The sequence below is a fragment of the Lepisosteus platostomus genome, chromosome 9 (assembly GCF_059453375.1).
Source record: "Lepisosteus platostomus isolate fLepPlt1 chromosome 9, fLepPlt1.hap1, whole genome shotgun sequence".
Classification (NCBI taxonomy): domain Eukaryota; kingdom Metazoa; phylum Chordata; class Actinopteri; order Semionotiformes; family Lepisosteidae; genus Lepisosteus; species Lepisosteus platostomus.
In genome coordinates, this window is record NC_142619.1 from 2058238 (window position 1) to 2073271 (window position 15034).

Here is a 15034-nt window from a genome sequence, read left to right on the forward strand (position 1 = left end):
CTCTCATCCTGACAGTGATCTCTGAGAGCTCTCTCATCCTGACAGTGATCTCCGAGTGCTCACTCATCCTGACAGTGATCTCTGAGATCTCTCTCATCCTGACAGCGATCTCTGAGAGCTCTCTCATCCTGACAGTGATCTCTGAGAGCTCTCTCATCCTGACAGTGATCTCCGAGAGCTCTCTCATCCTGACAGTGATCTCCGAGAGCTCTCTCATCCTGACAGTGATCTCCGAGAGCTCTCTCATCCTGAAAACAATTCCATCCGTATCCTTTGGGTCCTGATCCAGCATAAGACCACTCTGCTTCGCAGCCCAACATCCCAGAGTAAGAAACCTCTCCTGTCAGGCACTGAGACTCACAGAGCATCAGATGATGCACAAAAGGCTAACATACTCTCTCAAGCAGTGGAGGTCACTGCCAGACAAATGTCTTAAAACTTTCGATTCTGTGTCTGTTGACTAGAAGATAAGACTCAATTCTGTACCGGAGAATCCAGTGAGGTCCATGGCCTTCAGGTTTGTGGCCTTGATGATGGTGGCCGTGAGTCTGCCAGCAGTAGGGAGATAACAGAGGGAGAAATTCAGCTCCCCTAGATCAGCTTTCTCCTGGGAGAGGAAGAGAGAAGGAGGTTACTGTACATTACAAGACAATACACCACAGTAAATTAACACTGCACTGAGAGAGAGGGGTTAATACAGACACACTGACTGGACACTCCAGTACATTAACACTGCACTGAGAGAGAGGGGTTCATACAGACACACTGACTGGACACTCCAGTACATTAACACTGCACTGAGAGAGAGGGGGGTTAATACACACGCACTGACTGGACACTCCAGTACATTAACACTGCACTGAGAGAGAGAGGGGTTAATACAGACACACTGACTGGACACTCCAGTACATGAACACTGCACTGAGAGAAAGAGGGGTTAATACACACACACTGACTGGACACTCCAGTACATGAACACTGCACTGAGAGAGAGAGAGGGGTTCATACAGACACACTGACGTACCGCTGTTCCCTCAACGATGTCCCTCCAGACAGGTTTGTCCCCGGCCCCCTCGCTGAACTCCAGCAGGTTGTCCAGCACCACCTGGCCGATGAGGTCGTGGCGCGAGAAGCGGTCGAAGTCGTAGACGGAGAAGTGCAGCTTACGGCTGTGCAGCTCGCTGAAGGGCACGCTGAACTGGAACGTCTCGTTGAACACGGGGTTCAGCGTCTTCCTGTGCACCTGGGCGAGGAGCAGGGGCCCAGTCAGAGGAGGGCTCCCAGCAGCACTGACCGCTGTCCACTGCACAGCACTGACCTGGCTCTCAGCAGTACTGACCACAGTCCTGAACTCTGACTGGGCTCTCAGCAGTACTGACCACAGTTCTGAACTCTGACTGGGCTCTCTGCAGTATTGACCGACCACTGTCCTGAACTCTGACTGAGCTCTCAGCAGTACTGACCATGGTGCTGAACTCTGACTGGGCTCTCTGCAGTATTGACCACAGTCCTGAACTCTGACTAGGCTATCAGCAGTTCTGACCATGGTGCTGAACACTGATTGGGGTCTCAGCAGTATTGACCACTGTTCTGAACTCTGACTGAGCTCTCAGCATTACTGACCATGGTGCTGAACTCTGACTGGGCTCTCAGCAGTACTGACCATGGTGCTGAACACTGATTGGGGTCTCAGCAGTATTGACCACTGTCCTGAACTCTGACTGAGCTCTCTGCAGTATTGACCGACCACTCTCCTGAACTCTGACTGAGCTCTCAGCAGTACTGACCATGGTGCTGAACTCTGACTATGATCTCAGCAGTACTGAACACAGTCCTGAACTCTGACTGGGCTCTCAACAGTACTGCCCACTGTCCTAAACTGTGGCTGGAAGGTTGCCGGTTCGAATCCCGCGGCCAGCAGAGGAATCCTACTCTGTTGGGCCCCTGAGCCAGGCCCTTCACCCCAGCTGCTCCAGGGGCGCCGTATAAATGGCCGACCCTGCGCTCTGACCCCCAGCTTCTCTCTCCCTTCTCTCTCATGGAGAGCAAGCTGGGGTCTGTGAAAAGACAAATTCCTTATGCAAGACATTGTATCTGGCCAATAAAGTGATCTGATCTTATCTACAGTACTGACGATGGGCCTGGAGTCTGACTGGGCTCTCAGCAGTACTGACAGAGTACGGGCTTGAACTCTGACTGGGCTCTCAGCAGTACTGACAGAGCACGGGCTTGAACTCTGACTGGGCTCTCAGCAGTACTGACCACTGTCCTGAACTCTGACTGGGCTCTCAGCAGTACTGACAGAGCACGGGCTTGAACTCTCACTGGGCTCTCAGCAGTACTGACCACTGTCCTGAACTCTGACTGGGCTCTCAGCAGTACTGACCACTGTCCTGAACTCTGACTGGGCTCTCAGCAGTACTGACCACTGTCCTGAACTCTGACTGGGCTCTCAGCAGTACTGACAGAGCACGGGCTTGAACTCTGACTGGGCTCTCAGCAGTACTGACCACTGTCCTGAACTCTGACTGGGCTCTCAGCAGTACTGACAGAGCACGGGCTTGAACTCTCACTGGGCTCTCAGCAGTACTGACCACTGTCCTGAACTCTGACTGGGCTCTCAGCAGTACTGACCACTGTCCTGAACTCTGACTGGGCTCTCAGCAGTACTGACCACAGTCCTGAACACTGACTGGGCTCTCAGCAGTACTGACTGAGCACGGGCTTGAACTCTGACTGGGCTCTCAGCAGTACTGACCACTGTCCTGAACACTGACTGGGCTCTCAGCGGTACTGACTGAGTACGGGCTTGAACTCTGACTGGGCTCTCTGCAGTACTGACCACTGTCCTGAACTCTGACTGGGCTCTCAGCAGTACTGACCACAGTCCTGAACACGGTCTGTACCGCCCAGGGTGCTGAACACTGACTTGGTTCCAGGTGTTAGTGCCCAGAGTCCTGAGCCCTGAAAGGTGATCCCTGAGGTTCGAGTCTGTGTTTTGTGCTCAGGGAAGTGGGGGCGGGGGGGGGGGGGTCGGCGATTAACACAGAGGCGCGGAGAAGAGATCAGGCAGAGAGATCGCGCGTCATACCTTGGTCTGGAATTTCTTCTTGCGGTCCGGGAGGAGGTATATTTTCACGTAGGGGTCAGAAAACCCGTTGGCATCCTTTGCAGGCAGATCGAGAGCCTTCAGGATCTTCACCACCAGCTGCTCCGTGCTGGAACACACAGGACAGACAGCGCGCGTTCCAGAGGGCACGCACCGCGACAGGGGCACATTTCTGTCGGCCGGAGCTGGAGAGGAGACGCACGCACTCCCCCGGAGACTCCCCGCCCGCAGCTGTGCCCGGCTCCGATACACCGTTAACAACACCGCGACTCCCAGACTGCCTCTCTCTGCCAATGACTTTGATGGACTGCTAATAGACTGCATTTCCCAGGGTGCAGTCTGGCACCACACATCGGCTTTGATGCAGTGCAAATTGAATACAATTCCCAGACTGCAATGTCCTACCGCTTTGATGCACTGCGAATGGCCTACAGTTCCCAAGATGCCCTTTAACATAAATTTAGATTATGCATATATGACCAAAATGTAAAACACGAACCGAGGGACAACCGTGGATACACGGCAGCACAGATTTACAATCGCGTTCTCTGCTGTCTGTCTTCCTGTCCATCTCTCTCCTCTGGAACCCTCAGTCTCTCTCCTTCACCCTCTGGAACCCTCAGTCTGTCTCCTCTGGAACCCTCAGTCTCTCTCCTTCACCCTCTCGAACCCTCAGTCTGTCTCCTCCTGAACCCTCAGTCTGTCTCCTCTGGAACCCTCAGTCTCTCTTCTCCACCCTCTCGAACCCTCAGTCGCTCTCCTCTGCCTCCTCGAACCCTCAGTCTGTCTCCTCCTGAACCCTCAGTCTGTCTCCTCTTGAACCCTCAGTCACTCTCCTCTGCCTCCTTGAACCCTCAGTCTGTCTCCTCCTGAACCCTCAGTCTGTCTCCTCTCGAACCCTCAGTCACTCTCCTCTGCCTCCTCGAACCCTCAGTCTGTCTCCTCCTGAACCCTCAGTCTGTCTTCTCCTGAACCCTGTCTCTCTAGTCTCTCCTCTTGAACCCTCAGTCTGTCTCCTCCTGAACCCTCAGTCTGTCTCCTCCTGAACCCTCAGTCTGTCTCCTCTCGAAGCCTCAGTCACTCTGCTCTGCCTCCTCGAACCCTCAGTCTGTCTCCTCCTGAACCCTCAGTCTGTCTCCTCTGGAACCCTCAGTCACTCTGCTCTGCCTCCTCGAACCCTCAGTCTGTCTCCTCCTGAACCCTCAGTCTGTCTCCTCCTGAACCCTCAGTCTGTCTCCTCTCGAAGCCTCAGTCACTCTGCTCTGCCTCCTCGAACCCTCAGTCTGTCTCCTCCTGAACCCTCAGTCTGTCTCCTCTCGATCCCTCAGTCACTCTGCTCTGCCTCCTCGAACCCTCAGTCTGTCTCCTCCTGAACCCTCAGTCTGTCTCCTCTCGAACCCTCAGTCACTCTCCTCCTGAACCCTGTCTCTCTAGTCTCTCCTCTTGAACCCTCAGTCTGTCTCCTCCTGAACCCTCAGTCTGTCTCCTCTCGAACCCTCAGTCTGTCTCCTCTCGAACCCTCAGTCTCTCTCCCCTCGAACCCTCAGTCTCTCTCCTCTCGAACCCTCAGTCTCTCTCCCCTCGAACCCTCAGTCTCTCTCCCCTCGAACCCTCACTCTCCCCCCCTCTTACTTGTAGGCGTATCTCAGCAGGAAGCTGATCTGGCCGCAGTTTCCTGCGCCACCCTGTTTGCCGTCCCCCGGCCCCTCCTGCCGCAGCCGGTACAGTTCCGGCTTGATCTGCCCGATGCTGGTCAGCTGCTCCGTCTTCTCGTCGCTGTGGAAGTCCGGGCTGGACAGCTGGTGGGTCATGGGCCTGGGCCTGGGGGTGTGGGGAGAGGAGGGAGAGAGAGGGGGGAGAGGAGTGAGAGAGGAGACGCAGGAGGAGACAGAGAGAGAGAGGGGAGAGGAGTGAGAGAGGAGACGCAGGAGGAGACAGGGAGAGAGAGGGGAGAGGAGTGAGAGAGGAGACGCAGGAGGAGACAGAGAGGGGGGAGGAGAGGAGTGAGAGAGGAGACGCAGGAGGAGACAGAGAGAGAGGTGAGAGAGGAGACGCAGGAGGAGACAGAGAAAGAGAGAGGAGACGCAGGAGGAGACAGAGAGAGAGAGGGGAGAGAGGAGACGCAGGAGGACACAGAGTGAGAGAGGGGAGAGAGGAGACGCAGGAGGAGACAGAGAGAGAGAGGGGAGAGAGGAGTGAGAGAGGAGACGCAGGAGGAGACAGAGAGAGAGGTGAGAGAGGAGACGCAGGAGGAGACGGGGGGGGGAGAGGAGACGCAGGAGGAGACAGAGAGGGGGGGGAGGAGTGAGAGGAGACGCAGGAGAAGACAGAGAGAGAGGGAGAGAGAGGAGTGAGAGAGGAAATGCAGGAGGAGACAGAGAGAGGGAGAGAAGAGACACAGGAGGAGACAGAGAGAGAGAGGGGAGAAAGAGGGAGAGAGGAGCAGATGGGGAGAGAGGAGTCCCAGCCTGAAGAACAGACAATGAGCCTGTCTCTCAATAATAATAACAGTGTGTGATCTCCTGTCCCAGCCTGAGGAACAGTGAGCCTGTCTCTCAATAATAATAACAGTGTGTGATCTCCTGTCCCAGCCTGAGGAACAGACAGTGAGCCCGTCTCTCAATAATAATAATACAGTGTGTGATCTCCTGTCCCAGCCTGAGGAACAGACAGTGAGCCCGTCTCTCAATAATAATAATACAGTGTGTGATCTCCTGTCCCAGCCTGAGGAACAGACAGTGAGCCTGTCTCTCAATAATAATAATACAGTGTGTGATCTCCTGTCCCAGCCTGAGGAACAGTGAGCTTGTCTCCCAGTAATGTTCAATATGTTTACACTATATTTGAATATTTTATGATATGGTTTTGTTGTTTGTTATTATTTATTTATTTATTTTATGTTTTGTTAATTTTATTATTTTTATTTGCTTTGGCAACACCGATTGTACCCATCGGTCATGCTCATAAAGCACCTGGAATTGAATTGAATTGAAATTGAATTGAGAGGGAGAGAGAGGAGGGGGAGATAGGAGAAGAGAGAGGGAGGAGTGGGGGGGGGCTGACCTCGCGGTGACCTGCTGCTGGGAGTGTGCGTTGGGAAGCTCTCGGTGAGGCTGGGAGGCACTGGAGTCAGAGGCTGGAGGGAGTTCAGGAGAGGTCTGGCTCATCTTCAGCCCTGAGAGAGAGGAGAGAGGAGAGAGGGAGGAGACAGAGGAGAGAGGAGAGGAAGGAGAGGGAGAGGAGAGAGGAGAGAGAGAGAGGAAAGAGACAGGAGACAGAGGAGAGAGGAGAGGAAGGAGAGGGAGAGGAGAGGAAGGAGAGGTAGAGGAGAGAGGAGAGAGAGAGGAAAGAGACAGGAGACAGAGGAGAGAGGAGAGGAAGGAGAGGGAGAGGAGAGGAGAGAAAGGAGAGAGAGGAGAGGAAGGAGAGGGAGAGGAGAGGAGAGAAAGGAGAGAGAGAGGAGAGAGGGTGGAGAGGAGAGAAAGGAGAGGGAGAGAGAGGGAGGAGAGAAAGGAGAGGGAGAGGAGAGAGAGAGGAAAGAGGGGAGAGAGAGGGAGGAGAGGGTGAGGGAGAAGAGAGAAAGGAGAGGGAGAGAGAGGGAGGAGAGAAAGGAGAGGGAGAGGAGAGAGAGAGAGGAGTACAGAGACAGGTTCATGTGCTGGAAGTAACTGTCCAGTTCCAGATCTGCAGTGAAGATGGCTGGACCTGTGTCTGCTCATCGGTCACCACAGCCTGGACAGGTCAGGGAGAGAGAGGGGGGACTGAGCCCCAACGAGACCCCCAGCCCTCCTGTACCCCTCCGTCGCCCCCCTCGCCCCCACCCTCTCACCTCCTCCAGTGGCGGGGTAGCAGTCCATATCCAGGTAGGAATGTTCCGGCATCTCAGGCTGGGGTCCCCCAACGCCCCCGACGCCCCCGACACCCCCGACGCCCCCGACACCCCCGACACCCCCAACCCCGGTCCCCGCACCCCCACACCCCCCCCCTCCGCCTCCCCCGCCCACTTCGACACGCTCCCCCCCCAGCAGCTCGGAGAAGTGGGGGTGCTGCCCGGGGGGCGGGGGCTGGGAGGAGGAGAGGGAGGGGTACAGGGAGGAGGAGGAGTGCGTCTCCTTCCGCTGCAGGAGGGGGGGCAGGAGGGACGAGCCGCCGCCGCCGCCGCCGCCGCCGCCCCCCACCCCGCCGAGCAGGCCCGAGGTCAGGCTGAGGCCGCCCGAGCCGACCGCTGACCCGCCCTTGTCTCGCCAGGGGACCCAGCAGAGCTTCCAGGAGACGAAGAGAGAGACGCTGAGCAGGACGATCCCGCAGAAGGTCACGATGACAGACAGCAGACTGACGGAGATATCTGAAACCCAGAGAGAGAGGGGTTAATACACACACACTGACTGGACACTCCAGTACATTAACACTGCACTGAGAGAGAGGGGTTAATACACACACACTGACTGGACACTCCAGTACATTAACACTGCACTAAGAGAGAGAGGGGTTAATACACACACACTGACTGGACACTCCAGTACATTAACACTGCACTGAGAGAGAGGGGTTAATACACACACACTGACTGGACACTCCAGTACATTAACACTGCACTGAGAGAGAGAGGGGTTAATACACACACACACTGACTGGACACTCCAGTACATTAACACTGCACTGAGAGAGAGAGGGGTTCATACAGACACACTGACTGGACACTCCAGTACATGAACACTGCACTGAGAGAGAGAGGGGTTCATACAGACACACTGACTGGACACTCCAGTACATGAACACTGCACTGAGAGAGAGAGGGGTTAATACAGACACACTGACTGGACACTCCAGTACATGAACACTGCACTGAGAGAGAGAGGGGTTCATACAGACACACTGACTGGACACTCCAGTACATTAACACTGCACTGAGAGAGAGAGGGGTTCATACAGACACACTGACTGGACACTCCAGTACATGAACACTGCACTGAGGAGAGAGAGGGGTTAATACAGACACACTGACTGGACACTCCAGTACATTAACACTGCACTGAGAGAGAGGGGTTAATACAGACACACTGATTGGACACTCCAGTACATTAACACTGCACTGAGAGTGCAGTTTTTTACTATAGTGTCCAGTCAGTCAGTCAATGTGTTGGTATTAACGATTCTTTCTCTCAATCACTCTGTGTTCTGTCTCCCTCCCCCTCTTGCCCCTCTGTCTGTGGTGAATTATTCATCAGTCTGTGTGTATGTCATTAATTCAGTCGCTGTTCCAGCCACAGATATGATCAGGGAGAGAGAGAGAAGTAGCATTGATCTGTCGCCACAGGAAGAACAAGAAATAGCAAAAGAGTCAAGAGGGAGAGAGACTGGGGGAGGGGAACACAGAGAGAGGAGGAAGAGAGGTGACTTCCAGATTAGAGACAGAGTAGAGAGCAATTCATAAACACCCTGACTGGACACTCCGGTACATTAACACTGCACTGAGAGAGAGAGAGGGGTTAATGCAGACACACTGACTGGACACTCCAGTACATTAACACTGCACTGACAGAGAGAGGGGTTAATGCACACGTGTCTTAATGTCTGTTAATTGTCACTTAGCGGTCTGTATTATGATCGGTATTTATCTCTCTGTGTGTTCAGTGTGTCTCATGGGACTTCATAGAGTCTGTAATAATCTCCGTTAGGAGCATATTTGGGGTCTGTGTTAGGGTTCGTATTAATCTCTCTCTGTGTAAGTAGTGTCCCTAGGGTATATATTAGGGTCTGTATTAATCTGTGTGTGTGTGAGGTGTGCCTCTAGGGTCTATATTAGGGTCTGTATTAATCTCTCTGTGTGTAAGTAGTGTCCCTGGGGTCTATATTAGGGTCTGTATTAATCTGTGTGTGTGTGAGGTGTGTCTCTAGGGTCTATATTAGGGTCTGTATTAATCTGTGTGTGTGTGAGGTGTGTCTCTAGGGTCTATATTAGGGTCTGTATTAATCTCTGTGTGTGAGGTGTGCCTCTAGGGTCTATATTAGGGTCTGTATTAATCTCTGTGTGTGTGAGGAGTGTCTCTAGGGTCTATATTAGGGTATTTATTAATCTGTGTGTGTGTTAGGTGTGTCTCTAAAGTTTGTATAAAGGTCTGTATTGTATCTCTGTGTGACTCTGGGGTCTATATTGGGGAACGTATTAATCTCTTTGTGTTAGGTGTATCCCTAGAGTCTATAGTAGGGTCTGTTTCAATCTCTAGCTTGTGGTTGAGACTGCGCCAACAGCCTGTGCTGTGTCTCTAACATCCCAGTCTGCACAACGAGCTCAGACTCCACACCTGTGTCAGTCTGCCTGTTTCGTCCTCTCAGCATGTAGTTGAACTCCTGGCATCGCTCGTTGTCGTGGTAACCGGCTGGCGAATGGAAGCACAGCTCCTCCACCAGCATGAGTGCCTTCTTGCACAGGTCCTCGTCCCAGTCCCCCGACATCACTGCGGCGGTGGCCAATCAGCATCGCACACCAGCCACGTACAGCCCAATCACAGCCTGGCCTCCCACGCCAAGCCCGCCCCTTCCCCCCCCCCCCCAGGGGCTCGACTCCTCCTCTTCCTTGCCCTCGGTCCCGCCCCCGGGACGCCGCCCTCTTCCTCTTGCAGAGCTGAGATACACCAGCAGTGCTGAGAGAGAGAGAGAGAGAGAGAGAGAGAGATAGTGATGCAAGGAACAGTCATAACAACATCACCCATCCACTGTTTCCTAACTGCTTCCATCAATTCAGGGTCACGGGGGGGCTGGAGTCTATCCCAGCAAGCCGTGGGTGCAAGGCGGGGTACATCCTGGGCAGGACACCAGTCCATCACAGGACACACACACACACACTCACACCAGGGCCAGTCCATCACAGGACACACACACACACTCACACCAGGGCCAGTCCATCACAGGACACACACACACACACTCACACCAGGGCCAGTCCATCACAGGACAGACACACTCACACACCCTGGACAGGACACCAGTCCATCACAGGACACACACACTCACACACCCTGGACAGGACACCAGTCCATCACAGGAGACACACACACACACACACACACCAGGGCCAGTCCATCACAGGACACACTCACACTCTCTCACACACACACACACACACTCACACCAGGGCCAGTCCATCACAGGACACACACACACACTCACACCAGGGCCAGTCCATCACAGGACAGACACACTCACACACCCTGGACAGGACACCAGTCCATCACAGGACACACACACTCACACACCCTGGACAGGACACCAGTCCATCACAGGAGACACACACTCACACACTCACACCAGGGCCAGTCCATCACAGGACAGACACACACACTCATACCGGGGCCAGTCCATCACAGGACACACACACACACTCACACCAGGGCCAGTCCATCACAGGACACGCACTCACACACCCTGGACAGGACATCAGTCCATCACAGGAGACACACACTCACACACCCTGGACAGGATGCCAGTCCATCACAGGAGACACACACTCACACACCCTGGACAGGACACCAGTCCATCACAGGACACACACACTCACACACCCTGGACAGGACACCAGTCCATCACAGGACACACACTCACACACCCTGGACAGGACACCAGTCCATCACAGGACACACACTCACACACCCTGGACAGGACACCAGTCCATCACAGGACACACACACTCACACACCCTGGACAGGACACCAGTCCATCACAGGAGACACACACACACTCACACCAGGGCCAGTCCATCACAGGACACACAAACACAAACAAAAACACACACACACGCACGCACGCACGCACGCACGCACGCACGCACGCACACACACACACACACACACACACTCACACCAGGGCCAGTCCATCACAGGACACACACACACCAGGGCCAGTCCATCACAGGACACACACACACACACACACACACACACACACACACACACACACACACACACACACACACACACACACACACACACACACAGCAGGGCCAGTCCATCACAGGTCACACACACACACAGACACTGACACAGACAGAGACTCACACTCACACTCACACACACCAGGGCCTGTTTTCCTAGAAGCCAATTAACCCGCCAGCCTGCCTCTGGACTGTGGGAGGACACCAGAGCAAACCCTGAGAGAACACGCAAACTCCACACAGACAGCACCCCCAGAACTGAGCCCGGGCCCCCAGGGCTGTGGGGCAGCAGGGGCTCAGCCCTGTGCCAGCCCTGCACGTATAACTGATCTCATAATACATGTTATTTTAAACCCCACTGATAACACCCCCAGTAACAACACAGGAATAATTACAGTGGTAAATTAACATCCACAGCAACATCAGGAAGAGAAGTGCCACTGTGCTCACCACACTATAAACACTCCTCCTCTGTCGATTGTGGGTCGATTGTGCACTGTTGTGCACACTGCTTGACAATCTCTGTCTCCAGAGCCACTGGTCTGTCGGCTGGCAGCGTGCGGACCGGGACTACACTGCAGCTGATGTCACAGGGACACCGGATCACTCCGCCACTCCCAGTCCCCTACCTTGTCCTCAAGAGGCGACGGCTGACCGGATCTCCTTCCGGCGATTAGGTCATGACTCCAGGCCAAATCACGACCCTCCCCTCCCCCCTGGCTACAGTGCGTCTCCCTCCGCCACCGCCAAGAATGTAGTCCTCCTCTCCTCCTGTTTGTCCCCCCCTGGTCAGCGAAAAAGTGTCCTCGGTCTCATCCTCAGGGCGAAAAGTGTTCCCAGGGTTAAATTCCACAAGCGTCCCGAAACTCTGGAATGACGCAGAGGAGAATTCCGGGTTCCGGGAGGATGGAAATCCAGTTGGGAGTCTGAAACGTTGCGTTATTTTTTCTTGAATACTGAAGAAATGTGGCTGATTAGCGTCCTGATATTAGTATTGCTAGGAGGATAAATGCAAGACAGTGAATCTAACAGGGTCTGTATTTCCAGAGGCTCCTGCGTGCTGTGTCCCGGTGATGCTCAGCTCCTCTGTGATCACGTGGGGTTAGAGATTCCCAGTTTACCCTGCAAGAGAAATGAAGCCATCGTTAATACTGCCGAAGGAATTTCATCTCTTCATCCACCCTGTCTATATCTTCGGTAGACTCTCAGTCCATCAACTTACACCACCTGTAAACGTCTGTCTGTCATGTGCTTTTAACATCTTTATGAAACATAGGATTAATGAATAATTATCTTTATCACAACTCTCTCTCAGTGTAGTGTCCAGTCAGTGTGTCTGTATTAACCCCTCTCTCTCTTTCAGTGCAGTGTTAATGTACTGGAGTGTCCAGTCAGTGTGTCTGTATGAACCCCTCTCTCTTTCAGTGCAGTGTTAATGTACTGGAGTGTCCAGTCAGTGTGTCTGTATGAACCCCTCTCTCTCTCAGTGCAGTGTTCATGTACTGGAGTGTCCAGTCAGTGTGTCTGTATGAACCCCTCTCTCTCTCAGTGCAGTGTTCATGTACTGGAGTGTCCAGTCAGTGTGTCTGTATGAACCCCTCTCTCTCTCAGTGCAGTGTTCATGTACTGGAGTGTCCAGTCAGTGTGTGTGTATTAACCCCTCTCTCTCTCAGTGCAGTGTTAATGTACTGGAGTGTCCAGTCAGTGTGTCTGTATGAACCCCTCTCTCTCTCAGTGCAGTGTTCATGTACTGGAGTGTCCAGTCAGTGTGTGTGTATGAACCCCTCTCTCTCTCAGTGCAGTGTTAATGTACTGGAGTGTCCAGTCAGTGTGTCTGTATGAACCCCTCTCTCTCTCAGTGCAGTGTTAATGTACTGGAGTGTCCAGTCAGTGTGTCTGTATTAACCCCTCTCTCTCTCAGTGCAGTGTTAATGTACTGGAGTGTCCAGTCAGTGTGTCTGTATTAACCCCTCTCTCTCAGTGCAGTGTTAATGTAGAGTGTCTTTCTCTATCTCCCTCGCCTCTCTCTCCATTATTCTCTCATTCTCATTCTGTGTTTGAAAGCAGGTCAGACTCTCACTCTCCCCTCTCCTTCGAGACTGCAGCTCTCTCCAGCTCATTTTTTTTCCAACTTTTCCTGCACTCTTCCTCCCTGTCGCTCTCTCGCAGGAGATCTCTGGACTGTAGGGGTACAGTGTGACCCAGACTGGACCAGCGATCTCTGGACTGTAGGGGTACAGTGTGACCCAGACTGGACCAGCGATCTCTGGACTGTAGGGGTACAGACTGACCCAGACTGGACCAGTGATCTCAGTGTGACCCAGACTGGACTGGTGATCTCTGGACTGTAGGGGTACAACTACATTGCCCATACTGATCTGAATACGCCCATTAACAAAGTGGGATTCCCCCTGCATTCAGAGTGTCTTCTCTATCTCCAGCTAATGTTTCCCATAAAAAACTCATCTTCCAGTGCTGATGGAAGCACAGTCTATCAACACAGAGCAGTCCTTCTCAGCCTGACAGTAACAGCAGCTACGCCAGAGGTCAGGTCTGAGTCAGTGCCTGGAACTGAGGACCACCTGTGCTTTTTTAAACCTTTTATATAATTAGAAAACCAAAGTCATCGCCTTTTGAAGGTAGCCAAGATATTTAATGCGCCAACCCACTTAAGGTGATTTAAGACAGCTGCACCAGATTCTGTTATGAAAGCCTGTGAAAAGTGTTTAAAGAGACAAACACCCTATTTCCCTTGTAACAGCCTATGAACAGTGTGTAAACACACAGACACTCCAGATTCCCTTATAACAGCCTGTGGACAGTGTGTAAACACACAGACACTCCAGATTCCCTCATAACAGCCTGTGGACAGTGTGTAAACACACAGACACTCCAGATTCCCTTAAAACAGCCTGTGGACAGTGTGGAAACACACAGACACTCCAGATTCCCTCATAACAGCCTGTGGACAGTGTGTAAAGACAAGAACTCTGTGGGACTCTTCAGTCATACTGGATAATACAGCTGTGTTTGGGATGAGGAATGAGAGTCTACAGTCATACTGGATAATACAGCTGTGTTTGGGATGAGGAGTGAGACTCTACAGTCATACTGGATAATACAGCTGTGTTTGGGATGAGGAATGAGACTCTACAGTCATACTGGATAATACAGCTGTGTTTGGGATGAGGAGTGAGACTCTACAGTCATACTGGATAATACAGCTGTGTTTGGGATGAGGAGTGAGACTCTACAGTCATACTGGATAATACAGCTGTGTTTGGGATGAGGAGTGAGACTCTACAGTCATACTGGATAATACAGCTGTGTTTGGGATGAGGAATGAGAGTCTACAGTCATACTGGATAATACAGCTGTGTTTGGGATGAGGAGTGAGACTCTACAGTCATACTGGATAATACAGCTGTGTTTGGGATGAGGAGTGAGAGTCTACAGTCATACTGGATAATACAGCTGTGTTTGGGATGAGGAGTGAGAGTCTACAGTCATACTGGATAATACAGCTGTGTTTGGGATGAGGAGTGAGACTCTACAGTCATACTGGATAATACAGCTGTGTTTGGGATGAGGAATGAGAGTCTACAGTCATACTGGATAATACAGCTGTGTTTGGGATGAGGAGTGAGACTCTACAGTCATACTGGATAATACAGCTGTGTTTGGGATGAGGAGTGAGACTCTACAGTCATACTGGATAATACAGCTGTGTTTGGGATGAGGAGTGACAGTCTACAGTCATACTGGATAATACAGCTGTGTTTGGGATGAGGAATGAGACTCTACAGTCATACTGGATAATACAGCTGTGTTTGGGATGAGGAATGAGACTCTACAGTCATACTGGATAATACAGCTGTGTTTGGGATGAGGAGTGAGACTCTACAGTCATACTGGATAATACAGCTGTGTTTGGGATGAGGAGTGAGACTCTACAGTCATACTGGATAATACAGCTGTGTTTGGGATGAGGAATG

At 52.6% G+C, this 15034-nt stretch overlaps 1 protein-coding gene across 2 annotated transcripts in view; it reads right to left on the reverse strand.

Moving 5' to 3' along the window:
* Positions 1-15034, reverse strand: part of syt3 (synaptotagmin III) — a 38073-nt gene that overhangs the window by 8174 nt on the left and 14865 nt on the right. Inside the window, exons 2-9 of one of the 2 annotated variants that reach the window (XM_088646317.1) lie at positions 11669-12161; positions 9415-9753; positions 6939-7454; positions 6173-6284; positions 4742-4930; positions 3092-3218; positions 1025-1243; positions 487-607 (exon numbers count right to left, since the gene is read on the reverse strand). In XM_088646317.1, coding sequence (XP_088502443.1) covers positions 487-607; positions 1025-1243; positions 3092-3218; positions 4742-4930; positions 6173-6284; positions 6939-7454; positions 9415-9565 — 1435 coding nt within the window. In that variant the 5' untranslated portion in view covers positions 9566-9753; positions 11669-12161. Of the gene's footprint in view, positions 1-486; positions 608-1024; positions 1244-3091; positions 3219-4741; positions 4931-6172; positions 6285-6938; positions 7455-9414; positions 9754-11489; positions 12162-15034 lie in introns of both variants that reach the window. The other variant, XM_088646318.1, reaches the window with a different exon arrangement.